The 18,920-nt window shown below is 37.1% G+C and overlaps 1 protein-coding gene across 1 annotated transcript in view; it reads right to left on the reverse strand.

Moving 5' to 3' along the window:
* The window catches only part of LOC148361874 (receptor-type tyrosine-protein phosphatase delta-like), a 401,326-nt gene that overhangs the window by 34,972 nt on the left and 347,434 nt on the right, over positions 1-18,920 (reverse strand). The window contains exons 27-32 of the mRNA XM_088342686.1: positions 18,039-18,263; positions 17,810-17,970; positions 15,856-15,867; positions 13,975-14,087; positions 12,315-12,412; positions 4,710-4,833 (exon numbers count right to left, since the gene is read on the reverse strand). Coding sequence (XP_088198812.1) covers positions 4,710-4,833; positions 12,315-12,412; positions 13,975-14,087; positions 15,856-15,867; positions 17,810-17,970; positions 18,039-18,263 — 733 coding nt within the window. The remainder of the gene's footprint in view (positions 1-4,709; positions 4,834-12,314; positions 12,413-13,974; positions 14,088-15,855; positions 15,868-17,809; positions 17,971-18,038; positions 18,264-18,920) is intronic.

An 18,920-nucleotide genomic window follows, 5' to 3' on the forward strand; every position in this document is an offset into this window, starting at 1 on the left:
ACTATCTCAGGTTTCCTTGTTACTATTCACTCACATGTACATTAAAATAAAAAATGCACCGGAAATATGTACTAAAAAAAGGGGAAGGGACTGCTTTTTATTTGTCATCTTAAGCAGCCACTACTTAAAGTAATAAAGTGGATTGAGCTTGCTGGTGCATACCTATGAACCTATACAATTTTGTTGTATTTTATGCGATACTTTGCTAAGAAATTTTGATACATAGAATACTATTCAGAAATTATTTCAATTTTCATTCAACATACAATTATTAGCCTTCTGTGCAGATTTTCCTGCCTATGACAAATTTCTGTAATCCTTTGAGGTTAATGGGGGCCAGACCCCATCACGATATGTGAAAATCCATGAAGTAGAACCCCCCCCAAAAATGCTCTCTGTTGGCCCTTGCTCACAGCAAAAAGCAACCGTGAATAATGGATGGCGGCCAAAACACTGCAGTTCATTTTAGACGAGCCAAAATAGCTAACCTCCCAGCAAAAGTGCCTGATGCCGTTCCAAATATGGGATTGGTCAAAAGGGATCGTGGCCACCCGAATACTGTTCTTTTCAAGCGGAAAGAGCGGGAAAAAAAACCCCCGCCACACATGACCATGCTCTTTTGGCTCCTGTTCTAAACAGAATGGCAGAAGAGAGGCACTATGTCCGATAAGAAGTGCACTGACGGCCCCTCTTGCAGCACTATGCAATGAGGGATAATGGATTGTGGCTATATGATTGCAGTTAACTTTTTGCTGGACAGGACAGCAAAAAAAAACAAAAACTGCTTGGCATGATAATAATGTGTACTGCCGGCCCACACTCACGGTCATATGCAATAGGGGATAATGGATCGTGGCTACATGAGCGCAGTTTAGTTTTCTGTTGAACCGAACAGCAAAACAAAACAGCTGTCGGTTTCGATATAAAGTTCTGGCAGCCCCCACTCTCAGCAGATAATGGATTGCAGCCGAGGGCGGCACGGCGGGTGACTGATTGGCGCCTAGCCCCACGGTCCAGAAGTTCAGGGTTCAAGTCCAGCTACCGCAGCCTCCCCGTGTGGGCTTTGCATGCGTGGGTTTCCTCCGGGTGCTACGGTTTCCTCCCTCATTCCCCAAAACATGCATATCAGGTTAATTGAGTGGTCCTAATTTTGCCTATGTGTGAATGCGTGAGTGAATTTTCTGTCTGTGTGTGCCCTGTGACTGGCTAGCACCCAGTTCAAGGTGCCCAATGCCTGAAGATGGCTGGGATGGGCTCCAGCACCCTACTGGATAAGCGGTGCACATAATGGATGGATGGATGGTGTTCTGCTGGCATACACTCGAAGCCATATGCAATAAGGGATAATGGATTGCGAAATATTTCTCAAGTCGCAATGCACTGAGGTCGCAGAGTACGAAGCATACACGTGTGGTTGTCTTTATTCTAAAATAAAAGCACAGCCAAAATAAAATCTAAGCCCCAAAAAAGATAAAAAAAAGAATAGTTGATTGGAGCGCTTCTAAGAGAGAAACATACGTGCACAAGCAACTTGACAGAGGTGCAATAAGGATCTCAGCCAGAAGATGGCATCAGTACGTAGAATGTTTTGAAATTACGGACACTACCTATAAATTGAAAGGATTTTTTTTTCTTTTTATGTATCTTTTCAGTTTTTTGTTTGTCCAAACATTATTCGGTTTCGGACAATTTATGTTTCAGTGCATCCTTTTGGATTAATTTTTTCTCATGTCATATTTTGATAGTTTCGGATTGATCATTGTCTTGTTTTATAGCACACACTAAGACGATCAGGCGTCTAATCCGAGCCTACTCCTGTTTTGGACGGCAATACGATTGCAAGGCGAGGTCGACGTCGCTCGTAGATTATTGTGCACGTGTGTGAGGGAGTGTGATTGTGTGAGAGAGCATCTGTATGTGTGTTTGATTTGGGATCAGTCGTGCTCATCTGGGGGCATAATACCATAATCCCCGAAATCACTGAGTCATAGCACGAACAAACAAACATTTGCAAGAAATACACACTCCAAAACAGACACAAACGAGCACATGCAGTTAGTGGTGACCTGATTATGCCAAACTGGAGCAAACAAACTTTTTTTTTTTGTCACAGTTTAAATTAACGGAGAGAAAACGAACAAAAGAGATTAAGTTTGTACGCTTCGGTTGTAGAGACTGAATTTCTTTTCGCAGGCTTGACACCCGGGGACGTGCGCAGGGCGGAATTTTAATCGTTACATAATATATTTTCACGCGTTAAATTGAGAATTATAACGCAAATCGCAAACGCGGCATTTTTCCCAGCCCTCATATATACAGTATGTGTCCTTAAAAAGTTAAAAATTCAATATTTTCTCTATTAAGTATGTGCTAATGATGCTCATCTGAGTTCAAAGGGGGATGAGGAGAGTAGAGTGATATCACGCCTACTGGCGGTATTCTTTTATTCCAGGATGAAAATCGTGAAAGTAAGAAAAGGATTGTTTGATACAATCCACATGTCAAACCAAACCACAAAAAGATGAAAGTTTATTCGAGTGCTCTAAGATTGTAGCACACTTGTACGTGCAACAAAAGGAGCTGTAATGATGCCAGAAGATGGCATCAGCAAAAATTTTGCTACATACACCACTTTTAAGAACTACTGGTTTGACTAAATACACGTGCATGCTGCAACTATTGTGCTCGAGATGACGGCAGCGTTGTGCAACACACAAACACACACATGAGCACACACTTCCTATTAGTCGCTTGGCAGCTGAAGTGTGTGTATAGGACTGATAAAAGCACAAAACCGTGCACAACTTTTGCATATATCTATGTATATATATATATATATATATATATATATATATATATATATATATATATATATATATATATATATATATATATATATATATATATATATATATACATATATATATATATATATATATATATATATATATATATATATATATATATATATATATATATATATATATATATATATATATATATATATATATATATATATATATATATATATATATATATATGTATGTGTGCATGTTAACTGTGTGTGAGTGTGATTATGCACACGATATTTTTTCATGCAGGATGCAAACACAGAGAGAGAAGAACGAGTGGGCTACGGGGGCTCTTCACATATGCTTTTCCCAGATAAGGCTCATCTGCTTGGGCTTGGCCTCCCACATCCTCTCCTTTGCAAAATCACTTTCTCTGCCTTGGGTCTCTTACACCTCAAGTGGATCTTTTTTCCTCAGGAAATTATCCAAGGAGGGTGTAAATGAATGTTAATTCCTGTTCCATTTGAGATATGGCAACCTAAGTCTAGATTGTAAGGTAAATCTTGAAACGAGACAGGGCTAGCTAGCTAGCTATAAAACACTTTGGCAACATATCTTACCATTGTGTTCTTAATCTAAACTGAATTCCGAAATGACCTGCTAGGTAGCTAGCAAACATGCTTGCAACATCTTTCACCATTCTAAATGAGATCTAGAAACACAAATTCTGATTCTAAACTGAATCTTGAATTGAGAGCTAGCTAGCAAGCTATCCAACATGTTTTACTATTCTGTTTGAGATTTGATAACCAAAGTACTTAATCTAAACTGAGTCTTGAAATAAAATCTAGATGAATAGCAAGCAAACAAACACGCCAGAGTATTACCATCCTGTTTGAGATCTGGAAACCCAAGTTCTGACTCTAAACTAAATCTCGAAAAGAAAGCTATCTAGCTAGCTATTGTTACATTATTAAAATGTGCCACCTAATATGTTGTCACAATATTTGAGTTTTCCAGCTATATTGTGGTCTTATTTTCACCTCAAATCGTTACGTTATGAGCAAGTTATTCATTTACTTGTTATAAATGCACATAATTGAGTCAATAATTAACATCTTGTGAACACTTATTTTTTCAATGTATTATTTCATTCAGTACTTTCCCAGCAACGGTCTTCTAAATAGTATGCCCTTATCTTATCATACAACCTCAAAATTCCAGCTAGGTCGAGTTTTAACAAAGGTCTCTTGTGAAGATGTTGACTTCCATACATCCTTCCCTACTCTACTGGAAAATTACAACAAGTTTAGTTTCATACTCTATTTAGCCAAGCCACACCACTTTTCTATAAGACAGGGGCAAGACATTTTTAGATGCCTTTTAGAGGGATGACTGTATCCTAATCACAGGCCCAGAGTATACTGTTTTTTTTTTTTTTTACTTTGTAATCTTGTAGTAAATGTCCTCAACTGAACCTCTCTCTTCAGCTTTTTTCTTCGTCCAAATATTCGATCTGGTCCTGGGAATTGAACATCAGCGAGGCACTGATTATCTACGCCAACACTTTCAAACACGCGGTTGACATGTTTTAGCCTTCTGTTTGACATTTGGCCAGACATGGGACCAAGTCACACATGTGCAAGTCTCAAGTAAGTCTCAAGTCTTCACCTTCAAGTCCCAAGTAAGTCCCAAGTATTTTTTTCTTGGGCAAGTCAAGTCACAAGTCAAGTCCCGAGTCTTAGATTGCCAAGTCCAAGTCAAGTCACAAGTCATAAAAACAGCGACTCGAGTCGACTCGAGTCCAAGTCACTAAGTCTCAAGTCCCCATGTCTGCATTTGGCTACTTAATTTCAGATCATAGACTGAATTTTGCAATAACAGGTAGCCAGAAAACACGTCAGCGATGCGTCTTACCCTCGATTCCGGCGAGTATCACCCTGGAGTGGTCGTATGCAATGACGTTAGCGTAGCGGTTCTTTGGTTTGTTGACCTCCAAGTTGGAGTTCTCCCAGGTGAACTGCTGACTTGGGTCAACAGACTGAAAAGGGACAAAAACATAAAAGTTACCGTCAGGAGAGTTTTTCTGGGGACTGGGAAAGAAATATGTTTTTTTTTTTGTGTGTATGTGTGTATGGTCTGGCATCTGTATTCGTCTGACCGCAATGTGAATCATTGGGTGGCGGGATTGAGGGAAAACATAGAAGAGGACGGATAGAAGTAGAAATGGAATTTTCATTTTAAAGTGACACAGTTTAAAGAATAGCCCATTTAAAATAAAACATACCAAAATATTTTAGTTGAACTGAATGGCTTGATTGACAAATAATGTCATATCTAAAAAAGAGCAAGAAATATTGATGAGTTTAGTTTGTGACGGACAATTTATACCCTTGGACATACACTATGGCGGTGCTGCCTAAACATTGTGCATTTTGGTCACTTTGAGTCTGCTTAGTTTGTATTCGTTCTTGTGCTTTTGTCTGTTGCACTACACAATACAGAGACATCTAGTGAATAAATAATACACAGTGTCCCTTTAATGATGATTTTTCTTAGTTGCTATATTCATTTTCTTAGTTTTAAATAAAATAAGAATATGCTTAAATTATTATTATTATTTTTAATTTCAACAAATCTAAACTATTATATAAATTCCGATTTGCGTGCGTGTGTGTTCGGATGTGATTTATAGGATCGGAAACAGCTGAACCAATTTTCATGAACATTTGCACAGTAATACTTTAGGCCTCTGGGAGTGTCTTTAGCAAGGTTTTGTGTTAAGGCACCCCCAATAAATACCAACAAAATCAATTAATATCTTGCTTACCAGGAGAAGGTGGGAGTGGAGGATGCTATAGTATACATGTTACACCGATCCCTCTCTCACCTGGATAGGGCTAAGGGGGCTGTGAGGATTACATTTTTGGACTTCTCCAGTGCCTTCAATACCATACAGCCTCTGCTACTGAGAAGGAAACTGACAGAGATGGGAGTTAGCTCACACCTTGTAGAATGGATTACGGACTACCTGTCAGGCGGACCCCAGTATGTGAAACAGGGGGGCTGTACATCGGACACTGTGGTTAGCAGCACAGGATCTCTGCAGGGGACCGTGCTCTCTCCGTTCCTATTCACTCTGTATAAATTGGACTTTAAATACAACTCTGAGTCCTGCCATGTGCAAAAGTTTGCCGATGACACTGCGATCGTGGGATGTATCAGAAATGGGCAGGAGGAGGAGTACAGGAAATTGATTCAGGACTTTGTCCGATGGAGCGACGCAAACCACCGGCACCTGAACACCACTAAGACCAGGGAGATGGTGGTGGACTTCAGGAGAACTAGAACTAGAAGTGGGCAAGGCCAAAGCCGACTTTACTTCCTCAGAAGGGTGGCCTCCTTCAAAATCTGCAAAAAGCTCCTGAAAATATTGTATGAGACAGTTGTGGCAAGCGCCCTCTTCTATGCGGCAGCGTGTTGGGGAGGCAGCGTCAAGAAGAAGGATACCTCTCGTCTCAATAAACTGGCGAGGAAAGCGAGCTCTGTTGTGAGCACAGAGCTGGACAGCCTGACAACAGTAGCTGAGAGACGGGCACTGGAAAAGCTGCGGTCAATCATGGACAATCCATCGCATCCACTACACAGCATTATCTCCAGACAGAAGAGCAGTTTCAGCGACAGACTGTTGTCACTGTCTTGTACTACGGACAGACTGAAGAGATCTTTTCTTCCTCATGCCATGAGGCTCTTTAACTCTACCCGGCAGAGTAAAATCCCACATTAAACCACACCCCCTACATTGCATATTACCAAATTTTATTGCAATATGTATTCTGTGTAGCACTATTTAGATATTCTATATAACACGCCACAGTGGGCATTTGCACGTCACATTGGGTATTTGTATATTGTATTCTTTTTGCTTTATTATTGTATTGTTCTCAGCTCAGGGATGCTGCTGGAAATGTGAATTTCCCTGCGGGGATGAATAAAGTATTTATCTCTATCTATGTAAATGTGGAGCACATTGTAAAGCGCTTTGGGAAGTCATTGACTTGAAAAGCGCTATATAAATGCAGATCATCATTGCAAATCCTCCTTTGTTATTTGTTTTGGACAAGAATTGTCCGTAACTATAAAACTTATTGCGATTACTTGAATGAAGATTTTGGTTAATGGGCACGTTTTCTACAAAATCACGTACTCTTATTTGACTTATTTTTAAATTATAATGCAGACAGTAACTGTTATGCCTTTAAGAAACATATAGAATGGTCTTCAACTGCCCTCTTTTGGCTAACATGTTAATTGTTTGTTACTGAAGTCAATTTTAGTGGTAAAACTAGATGTTATGTTAGTTTATGTTCTATGAAATAGTTTTTTAAAGGTTTTTTTTTCAACCCTGGCTCTTATTGTAGTTAATTCTATGCGCTTATGTGAAAAACAATTCAAAAAAGTATTTGAGGGGTGCGCCTTAAAACCCAGTGTCCCCTATAGTACATTGCAGTGGAGCCACTAGACAAAAGTTTGTAAAACTTTTTATTTACATTTCTAGTGTTTTTCAGGGATGTGTTTCAAGATTAGCGTTTTCCCCCCGAAAACTGTTTTGTTTGTTTTTGTATTTTATAGTTTATTATAGTTGCACTGAAAATGTCCATCCATCATCCGTTATCTGCACCGCTTATCCACAGTAGGGTCACGGGGGTGCTGGAGCCCATTGTTCATTTTTTCATTGTTTTCTTCACTTTATTTTTCCCCCTTTGAGGCCATTTTGTACATAGTGTTACATAATAATTAGTACTGAGAGGAATAGAAACAACATACGTCTGTGTGTCAAAAAAGAAGGCTCATTTTAGAGAGACGAGACAAAAGAGCCGCTTCTCGAAAAAGAGACAGAATTTCCTTCACTACGACAGAGGCACGCGTGTATGCACATGAAGGTACTTTGCACTGCACAGTGCGACATGCGTCTTGGCACATGCGAGATTCATCCATCCATTCATTATCTGCACCGCTTATCCTCAGTAGGGTCGCGGGGCTGACACATATGAATGGGATAGCTTATGCGGTGCCCAGACTGCTGTTTGTTCTATATCCACTTTTCTGGGAGTGCGCAGTGTGTGTCTGTGGGTGGGCACTGCCTAGCCCAGTCCCCCTGGTACAGAATGACCTATTTCAACCCCCTCACAAATTCAAACTTTACTTGCTCTTTTTAGTTTTTAGGAAAAACAGCTTGCAAGCCAATTGTAGAAAAAAATTGAGCGATCGCAGCCGGGAGAAATGGAACCTAAACCAGGTGGCGAGAAAGATGATACGTGCTCCAAGATTCCTCTGGTAAAGAGAATGTAGTTACGCTAAACCCACACATAAAGTTCCCGGAGGGTAATTACAGTGTAATAAGCATCTCTGCAGGCGAAAAGTTGGCTGGGGGTGGATTAAGACGTGAGGTCATTAGTGAACTGTCAATGGAACGAGAGCCAGCGCAATTTCGTAATTGTGAATATAATACGGCACGCAATTACGGTTCGGTCGGGAGTACGGCTTGCGTTGGTGTTTGGAGCCAGTCTCATGTGTGTCTGATTATTTGGCCGCAATGGTATCTGCCGATTCGACCATTCATCTCTACCGCTTGCTCAATGTGCCAACAAGGCTAACAGTCATGCTGAGGGAAAGCCAAAAACAGCTGCTGCACCAGCTTGTTCGTACTCAATCGTTTGCCTTTTCACTGTTTCAGACACACTAGATCAGGGGTAGGGAACCTATGGCTCGGGAGCCATATATTGCTCTTTTCATGAGTACATATGGCTCCGAAATAAAATGTAACTATTGCACATCTCTCTGTGGCGTTCCACAGTCAAGTGATTTCATCCCGATTTTGTTCCATATAAAGCCGAAGCAACTTAATGCAGAAGTTAATTAAGAAACCATTTAAACTGATAAATAAAAACGCTGGCAAATGACTTTGGGTGAACAGTACAGGTGGGCGGATCCCTGCACACAGCGCAAGGCACTTCCTTCTCTTTTTCTCGCTCAGTGCAGTCTACACCGAAAGTGAATATGACAATATGCTTATCGTTTGCAGTAATTTTTGACATTTTTACAAAAGAACTTTGCATGCACATTGTTTTGAAACCGTTATTAAGGACAAATTTCATGGAAAAAATTGCCTCAACACTCTTAACTGAAGGTGGAAGACAAATTGTAAGTGGCATATTTACATTGATTTGGGAAACAGGATTTGGCATTATTATCATTTCATACATTTGATTAAATCATCAAATGACACACAGTGAAATAAAATGTTCTGAACAATTACATTTTATCTAGAGAGCGTGTTTAGCAGTTTTTTCAATTTTGTCTGAAGATATATGATGTGGCTCTCTCAATTTCTTTTTAAAACATTTTTTGCTTTTATGGCTCTTTGGGTCAAAAAGGTTCCTGACCGCTGCACTAGATCTTTGGGTTATGGCTTGCTTGACAACACCAATCCTGCCATATGACAAAATAAATGGGTTAATGAATTAATAGCTACAACTTTGTACAGTATATATACACGAAAGTATCAATAAATCGCAAATACCAACATATACAACCTAAACGCAAGTTATTTATCTATTGATGCATTTTGTCATGTAATTACTTAGTTATTTATTTTGTCGTGTATTATTTTGTGTATTTGACACGCAATTTTTTATGTGTTTTGATGTCTTTTGTGTCCATTTTGTTTTGCATTCTGTGTGTATTTTGTTCTTTTTTTTGTCACGTATTCTCTCGTGACTTTTGTCTTGTATTTTGTGTTTTGTGCTATCTCACCCTCAGTTGGCAGGGCTTTCATTAAATCCCCCCCCCCCCCCCCCCCCCTCCCAAAACAAAACAAAAGATCTACTTATTCAAACCACATTCTCGGTTTTACTTTATTCTCTCTCTCTCTCTCTATCTCTTTCCCCCCCTCTCTCTTTCTATTGGTGTCTCTCTTTGTTTCTGGCTTTTTAAATCTATTTTCTCTCTCTCTCTCTCTCTCTCTCTCTCTCTCTCTCTCTCTCTCTCTCATTTTGCTCTCTCTTTTTTTATCTCCCTCTATTTCTTCTCCATTAATTCTCTCTCCCTCTTTCTCTCTTTTGCTCACTCTCTGTGTTTTTCTCTTCTCTCTTTCTCCATGTACCTCTTTTTTTTTCTATTTTCCTCTTTAATTTAGTCCAGCTGAACCGACACACACCATCGCTCCGTCTAGTGAGGGAGCCAATTAGACGCCCACGTCTCCATCAGTCAATTCAGCCCTCAGTCCAAAAAAACCCTTAAATATCTCTCTGCCTAGCTAATTGTGATGCTAGCTTCTTTCGCTAAATCCACTGTAAGTTCTAAAAAGTTGTTTTAATGCGTCTCACAGCGAGGCCTTTATAATTTTATCCCTCTCCTCTTTCTGCACCAGCAGAGCGGATAACAATCTGGCTGTAAGCAAACTTTCCATGAATCTTGCTTTTTTCAATTTCCATTTTTTTGATACCGCACGACAGCAAAATAGGAAATGTGTTCGGTCTTGCATTGGTTTGATCGATATACAGCGCGCAACGGGGAAAAAAGTAATAGGACGGCTATGATAAAACATGCATTGGTAATTCTTCCCATCCCTTTGTAAATTCTTTTGGGAATTCTTGTTACGGTCGATCAAAGTAAGTCCGATCGGCCGGAAGAACATGCAGGTTTGGAGTTTTTTTTTTTTTTTTTTTACAAGCGTTACTCGCTGGAACCGACCATAAAAATTCCTTACAAGATTAATAAAAACGTACATGCTCTTAAGAGATTTCTTAATGCAAGTATAAAATTGTAGCTGTCCCAAAGTAAACAAAACATGGAAAAATGCAATGGAAAAATAAAATAAAACATGAGAATGAAAATAAAAGGTATATATATCCATCCATTATCGGCACCGCTTATCCTTAGTAGGGTCGCGGGTGTGCTGGAGCAAATCCCAGCTATCTTCGGACAGTAGTGGTCAGGGGAACTGGTTGCCAGCCAGTCGCAGGGCACACAGAGACGAACAACTCACTCGCTCATTCATATATAACTATATAAAATATAAAATAATATCTATCTATCTATCTATCTATCTATCTATCTATCTATCTATCTATCTATCTATCTATCTATCTATCTATCTATCTATCTATCTATCTATCTATCTATCTATCTATCTATCTATCTATCTATCTATCTATCTATCTATCTATCTATCTATCTATCTATCTATCTATCTATCTATCTATCTATCTATCTATCTATCTATCTATCTATCTATCTATCTATCTATCTATCTATCTATCTATCTATCTATCTATCTATCTATCTACCCTGGTCATATCCCTCGAGATGGGTGACCGACAGCAAGACAAACACATACAAAAAAAAAGAAAAAAAAAAAGGGAAAAAGTAGCAAAAAAACACACGCAAAAATGTTTGGACCATGGCCAACCCAAATGCCCCAACATCCAAACAAGTAAAGCACCTCGGCACCCAAGTTGGTCAAGCTTTCGTCCCTCCAGATGAAACGAGACACAAGAAAGCGGCCATGTCTCTCATAATACATTATAATAATATACATAATACTAATAATATATATAATAGGTCTGAACTGGCTGGCAACCAGTTCAGGGTGTCCCCTGCCCACTACTGCCCGGAGATAGCTGGGATGGGCTCAGCACCCCCGCGACCCTACTGAGGATAAGCGGTACAGATAATGGATGGATGAATGGATAATACAAGTGAAATGGCAACAATTTTGACCAAAACACAGTGTTCACCAGATTCCCAAAATTGGAATGTATATTTTAAACACATGTATGAATAATAAACAATTCTAACCCAACAATAAAAGCCACAAAAAATAACTAAATAAAAAGGAAATAATTACTATTACAAAAATTAATGGCATTTTTTCAAATACGGTAAAAAATAATACAAAAATTGAAAAAAGAAAATAAAGCAATGAAAATTAAATAAAAACTGCACACAAAAAAAGATCCTAATCTATTTAAAAATACAATCCCATAGTGGTACAAAATACGAACCATCCTAACTTAAAAGTAATGTAAGTTTGGTTACAAAAAACAAAAAACCTTAGTACTCAATACATACATTTACAGTTTGAACATAAGATTGTCGTATCTTTTTATTTTACGGGGGCTAAAGCCCTTTCTTCGATCTAGTAGTGCATAATAATAATACAACTTAAAACTCCAATTGCGAAATATTTGCATTGTTTTTCTCCATATTTCCACTTTTTTTTTCAATTTCCCTTGGATTTAGTTACACCTGACTGCAAGTTTTGCAAAATAATTGTCTGAAACGTCATCAATCAGAAATTAAATTAAGCTCAAGATCAGCTACATTTTTGAGGCTCATAGATAAATAAATGAATGAAGTAGTTTGTGAGAATGAATACAAGCGAGCAGGAAAATGAAGTCCCATTTCAAAATGTGTGTATACACGAGACAAAATCCTCCAAAAATTTAACATTCCTACCTCGTATTCTTGCGAGAACTTGAGATTGTCGTTGGCTTTGAGGCGTTCAATGTTATCCGCCAGCTCCGAGATGGGGATGGGCGGGTGGCTTGTCATGCCTGCAAAACGGAGAAAAAAACGTTTGGAAAACATGTTCAACTTTACTGTTTTTGGAAAGGAAAACGTTAAGACGATCTTCAGACATTTTTCGCGAATGTAAGTTTTTCTTTCGTTAAGTGAGCGTTTTCTCTCCAAAGCAGACAGACAAAAAGAACAATGTGCGTGTTTGAAAAGTTACTGAGGCACAATAACGTGTCCGTAGAGTCAATGCAACGCCGCTGCTGGAGATTAAAAAAGACTTACACAGACGGTTAAGAATTTAACATGGAGGAGTTGGTAAAACACACAATAAAATGCAGTGGAACTTCTAAATTTTATTGATTGTCAAGTTGGACATTGTATTTTTTTTTTGTCCTGCAAGACTTCAAGTGCATCAGGCAAGTTTATGTTTTTTGCTATATCTCATGTTTATTATGTTTTAATTTTGAATTGTGCTGCTATAGTTGTGATAATACTAATGATAGTAGTCGTAATGATAATAATAATAATAACAATACTACATTTTACTTCAAAGCGCCTTTCAGGACATCCAAGGTCGCTGTTCACAAACTATGAAACAGTGATATCAATAAAATAAAATAGCAAGCGATAAATCCCAAAAATAAAACCAACGTAGTTCAAGAAATGGGTGGGCATGCGATGCAGTTTATTATGGGTTGTAGTTAGGAACTAGTTATCAAGTATTGTTTTCTTTTCGGGTGCGGGGGGGAGTAAACACAACTGAAAATACATATTTCAATATGGAAAACGTAGCAACTCATTGCAATATGGCTAGAGCAGTGTTGCATAGACAATGGCCTGTATTTTAAAAATACATAAGAATAAACGGTGTCTCAAAATAGCAACATAATTTGCGTCTTTTATTTTTCGGTATTATTTAATTTCATGAACAAAAAATATTTGCTAAAAACGTTTTTTAATATATCAGAATATCAGAAAACCCTCTAATAGGCAGACTTGGGACAAGTTTGCGAAGAAGAGTGGGCCAAAATTCCTCGTGAAAGACTCATTTTTAATTATTATTAATATTTGACTTCTGATATCGTCCCCAAAGGTGGCTCAATTTGTTATTAGGTTTCGGGGTCTATTACTTTTTCATATAGGGCCAGATAGATACATTTTAAAACTGCACCGTCTATTTCTTCGGGTTGTCTATGTGTGATATTGAAATTGGTTTGATTATCTAAAATCTTTGTTAATGATAAATATGCAAAAAAGACAGAAATCGGGAAGTTTTTTATTCCCCTGAAATAAAGAAGTAAAGAAATAAAGTTAGAACTTCCACCGAGTAACACAAGCTTGTGACGCTGTTATAAATTCAAGCAGCTTCATCCTACATAAGATGAAAAGTTAGTGGGCATGAACGTCTGTGAAAAGCACGGACGTAAGAGTGACAGAAATGAGCTGGCGATGGCAGAAAATCGTTGGCGGAATGCGAAAACTAACTTGACAAACGGCGATAACCACGGTACACTGATACACGATAGGCTGAAAAGGAAGCAACAGCATTGTTAAGAAAATCAAAGAAGAAAGGAAGGTCAGTTAAAGTTAAAAATCTTACCCGGAGTCTGGAAGTTTATTCTTCGCAGCTCCACGGGATCGGTGGGATGGTGAGAAGACATGGCTTTGCTGCACGGGAAACTTCCTTTTCTGCCCTCGGCTTCGGCTCGTTTTCTAAGAAGAAAGTGTTATAAGTATCAGTTTAACACAAATATATTTTTGTAAAGCACTTATTGCCACTCAGAGTGCTGATACGGTGACTTGCTATGACAGAGCCACATTCGGTTAATGAATTGGGCAAAGGAAAAAAGATCATTGAGTTTATTTTTCTTATCTTCCTTAAATCCAATACCTCAGCAATACACGAGGGGAAAAGATAATGTAGGCCTAGCCTACTCATATTGTTGCTGCCATTTCAAAAAGACGTATCTCTGTCATATATTTTTAAAAATATATTTATATCCGTTAACCCCTTGCTGTATTGCAGTTTACTTATTTTGGTCTCGCTACCTGACGGATTTTCATTGTGCATTGTGTCTTGTATTGTGATTGGCTAAACAGAGAAAGATGCTTTCTATTGCCAACAAACTTTATACCTCTCCACCCGCTAAATAGCTCTGGAGCAGTGTGCAGGTCTTTGGCACTTCTTATTGGCTCCCTGGCGCTTTTTAAAAAAAAGATTGATAATGGAAAAAGATATGGTTTCTGTAGGAAAGAACCAGAAACAATTTTTCATGACGTCTACATAACGGCAGTAAAGTATCGTATAAAATGAAGTGGATTGGGTCCTGAATACATACAGTTCTGCATTAAATCGCAAGATTATTTTTGAAATTATAATTTAACCTTACAGCAGTTATTTTTTAGAAATGTTTATAAAGTACAGTACTCTTTTTCGTCAAACAAATACTGTAAATTGGGCTTGTTATTGAGTAAAAAATAAAAAAAATGAAATAATGGTTTCTTCTTCACGGGTTTTGACTCTCTTTCAGAACGCAACCTCTGCAAAAACCAAGGGTTTACTGTATGTATACTAGAGATACATCATATAGTTTGAAATATATTTTGGCTGCATTGATACGAGAAAAATGGAACAGGCCCACATAATCATTTTTTAAATTTTATTTTAATACACTGCAAAAAATAAAATCGTACACCATTGGCAGAAAAATGTAGCTTATTTTATGTGTAATTTTTCAAAATTTAAGAAATTTGCACTTAGAAAAGAAAAAATCTATTATCTAGTGGATGGTATGTATTTTACTGAATTTAGGTATATTTGTTCTCAACTATGCAGAAAATAATCCTTAAAATGAGCCAAAAAAAGATGATTTTAATTTTTTGAGGACAATATTTTTTATTCATGCCATTTGCTGGGATTTCAAAAATATGTATCTTTTGTTTTTTGGACTCTTTAAAAAGCATTCCACATTCTATTCTATTTTTAGAATAGAAGCAAAAATATGCTTTTATGAATAGTCAAACATGCAGACATTTACAAGCACATGTTATATTCCCCTTTTTTTGGGCCATAAATAAACAATTCAATAAAATTTGTTCTGCAACGCTCAGAATTAAAGCAAAGAAACAAATAATGTTCTTTTTTTATATTATACATTGAAAACTTAAAAAGCAAGACAGCTGAGAACTTTATTTTTTTAATTAAATTTGATAAATACCTCGATGAATAAAACAAAAACATTATAAAAACAGCAAGTAAAGAAAATGTAGCCAGCTATTTTAATGTTGAGGACACTGCGGACAAGAGTGGCACCAAATCAGCATATTTTCATTATAATGTATACGAAATGGTTAAGAAATATAGTAGTAGTTCATTCTGCGAGGAGGATGAAAAAGCCTTATGGGCCACATATGGCCCATGTGCCATAATTTGGCCATCCCGGTGCTAAAATATACACCAAAAAAACGAAGAGATTCTTACCTGTCAGGTTTGCTGAGCAGGAAAAGCGGAGCGCAAACAGGAATAGACAAAAAAAAAAGAACATTAATTCCTGTTACTGAACGTTCTCTTCTCTTCTCTTCTTGTTTCTAATTATGATCAAACAAGAGACAGGAATCGAAATGCATCCTTCCATCATCGTTCAATAAAAGGATCTCTGATGCATATTTAAAAACATCACTCAGCATAAAGATCCTCGCTAATGTCCCGTGATCAGAGTAAACTTTGCTTCATAAGCATTATGGATGTTTATTATCATTGTACTGTATCTGCTGCAGTAATTATTCACTTGCACTAACAAAGCCTCATCCGGAGGCTCAATAATTCTAATGAAAAGTGATGATTCGCTATCTTGGAAGATTTTTTTTAACATATTGGCCCTTACCGAAATCTTGGTCTGTATTTTAATAATTTCACTAATATTCAGAACTGCAGTTTTTCATATATTAGCCCAAAAACTATTCTTACATTTTCTCTTAATTGTCTAATTCAGGTGAAAAACATTTTCTCAGATTAATATATCTTAAGTAAGATAAAACTTTTATAATCTTTCGTATTTTTGTGAAAAAAATGGGGGGTGGATTGTAGAAATTAACTTAGTTTAAGTGTAAAAAGAGGTTAAAAATAACCTATGAATATGATAAAGAAGATGAACCGGTATTTATTTAGACACCCCCACCCCCACAAAAATGCACATTTGGCAGGTAAAAGATATTTTTTTTCTGTTTTTATTTTAGTAAAATGATAAATAAAAAAGTGAATTATAGAATGATATAGTTAAAAAATTATTATATATAATAATAATAATATTATCAAAATATATAAAACATGCAAAAAAAACAGCCATAATAGACAAAAATATTTTTAAAATTTTAGTTCGACATTTAAAATGTTCTTAATTTTCCTAGAAAAAGAAAAACATAAACAAGAATTTGTTTTTAATTATAACTGATTTTTAATCCTTACAAACTATTTTAAGTAAATAAATAAAAATATGTGTGTATATTATATATATATATATATATATATATATATATATATATATATATATATATCTCATCTCATCTCATTAGCCGTACCGCTTATCCTCATTAGGGTCGCGGGGGGCTCGAGCCCATCCCAGCCATCTCCGGGCAGTGGGCAGGGGACACCCTGAACTGGTTGCCAGCCAATCGCAGGGCACACAGGGACAGACAACTCATTCGCTCATTCACACCTAGGGACAATTTGGACCGGCCAATTCACCTGAAATACATGTTTTTGGAATGTGGGAGGAAACCGGAGTGCCCGGAGGAAACCCACGCAAGCACGGGGAGAACATACAAACTCCGCACAGAAAGTCTGGAGCTGGATTTGAACCCACGACAGGTTCCCATGACATAAACTGTGCCGCACAAGCGCTAACCACTGCGCCGCAATGCTGCCCCTATATATATATATATATATATATATATATATATATATATATATATATATATATATATATATATATATATATATATATATATATATATATATATATATATATATATATATATGTAAAAAAAAATACATTTTATATATATATATATATATATATATATATATATATATATATATATATATATATATATATATATATATATATATATATAAATAAAATGTATTTTTTTTTTATTCAACAACTCCTTAGATAAAGGGAAAACATATCTACTATCTCCCGTACAAGATAATTTTGCTTATCAAAAAAAATATTGTTTTTTTTCCCCTTTACAACTAATATAGCAATAATAAGAAAAGTCATAATGAATGATAAAAAATAAAATAAATACACAAAAAAAAGAATCAGTAAAATTCCGTTTGAATGGAAAAATACATAAAAAAATATTGTTAAAAAAATGAAAAAAATTACATTTTTCAAAAAACTAAAAACAAATCACATTTTGAGCTCGCTTACCTTTTGAAAAGAAGAATGGCGATAACAATGCACACAATGAAGATAACGGCCAAAACAGGGCCGACCACCCACAAGAGACCCTCTTCCTCATCAACCATGGGCTGCGGGTCCACGCCCGACGACATCATCGGATCGGAATACGGGCTAGTGGAGAACATGGTCTGCGAAAAACACAATTTCTGACGTTAAAATAAAAAAAAACATCCCGCAGCGGGCAATCATATCTTACGTTTTCGGAAAGGTCGAGAAGGGCCAGCACAAAGAAGACGTATTCTTGTCCGTTCTGCAGCGGCCGGTTGCGAAAATCTCCGTAGTTTTGCCCGTCGCCGAGCGTCAACTCAGGTGGAAGATTTTTAAAGTGAGCGCTAACGTAGGCTCGGGGGTCCGACTGGCTGGCCTGACGACGGATGCGGAGGGCTCGGCTCACGCTCGTACGGTTCATCTCCTTCAACAACTGATGTGGACATTAGAAAAGGCAGGAATAATTAGTAGGGTTACCTGAATCAAAATCTTGCATTGTTGTTTTATATCATTAGGACCCAATATTACTAAAAGTTCCTTAGTATAAATACCGCAAACCCTTGTCAAAGCTGGAGAATACTAATTTAATACATATTCTAAGTAACTACAGTATTTTCCAGACTATAAGGCGCACCTAAAAACCCCAAATTTGAAAGAAATTTGAAAGCGCGCCTTGAAACCTAATGCACCTTATACACAGCAAAATACGGAGGATAAGATTGGAAATGCATACAATACATATACTGTATATACACGGTTGTATTGTATACTACCTGAAAATCAGTGTGGTAATGAGATAATATTTAATAAATTTTCATGTCACCTGTATTACTGGTGGACACGCGGTTGTGTATTATTTTTCTTGCTAAATTCTTTCATTTTGTTTTTCTTGTAATTTTGAGTATACTGCAGACTTTTTTTTCCCCGAGCACTATAGGAGACTCCCAGGTTACGCCCTAGCCTGCTAATCAATATTTTAATGTACGACATCAAAAACAAATTGTTTTGTGTGCGCAAAAATGTACAAATTCCAATATCTGTTCGTGGACATGATTATGCAAATTACGTAAGTAATAACTCTCTAAGACGC

Source organism: Urocampus carinirostris, chromosome 8 (genome assembly GCF_059441175.1).
Source record: "Urocampus carinirostris isolate Australia breed hairy pipefish chromosome 8, RoL_Ucar_1.0, whole genome shotgun sequence".
Taxonomy (NCBI): Eukaryota; Metazoa; Chordata; class Actinopteri; order Syngnathiformes; family Syngnathidae; genus Urocampus; species Urocampus carinirostris.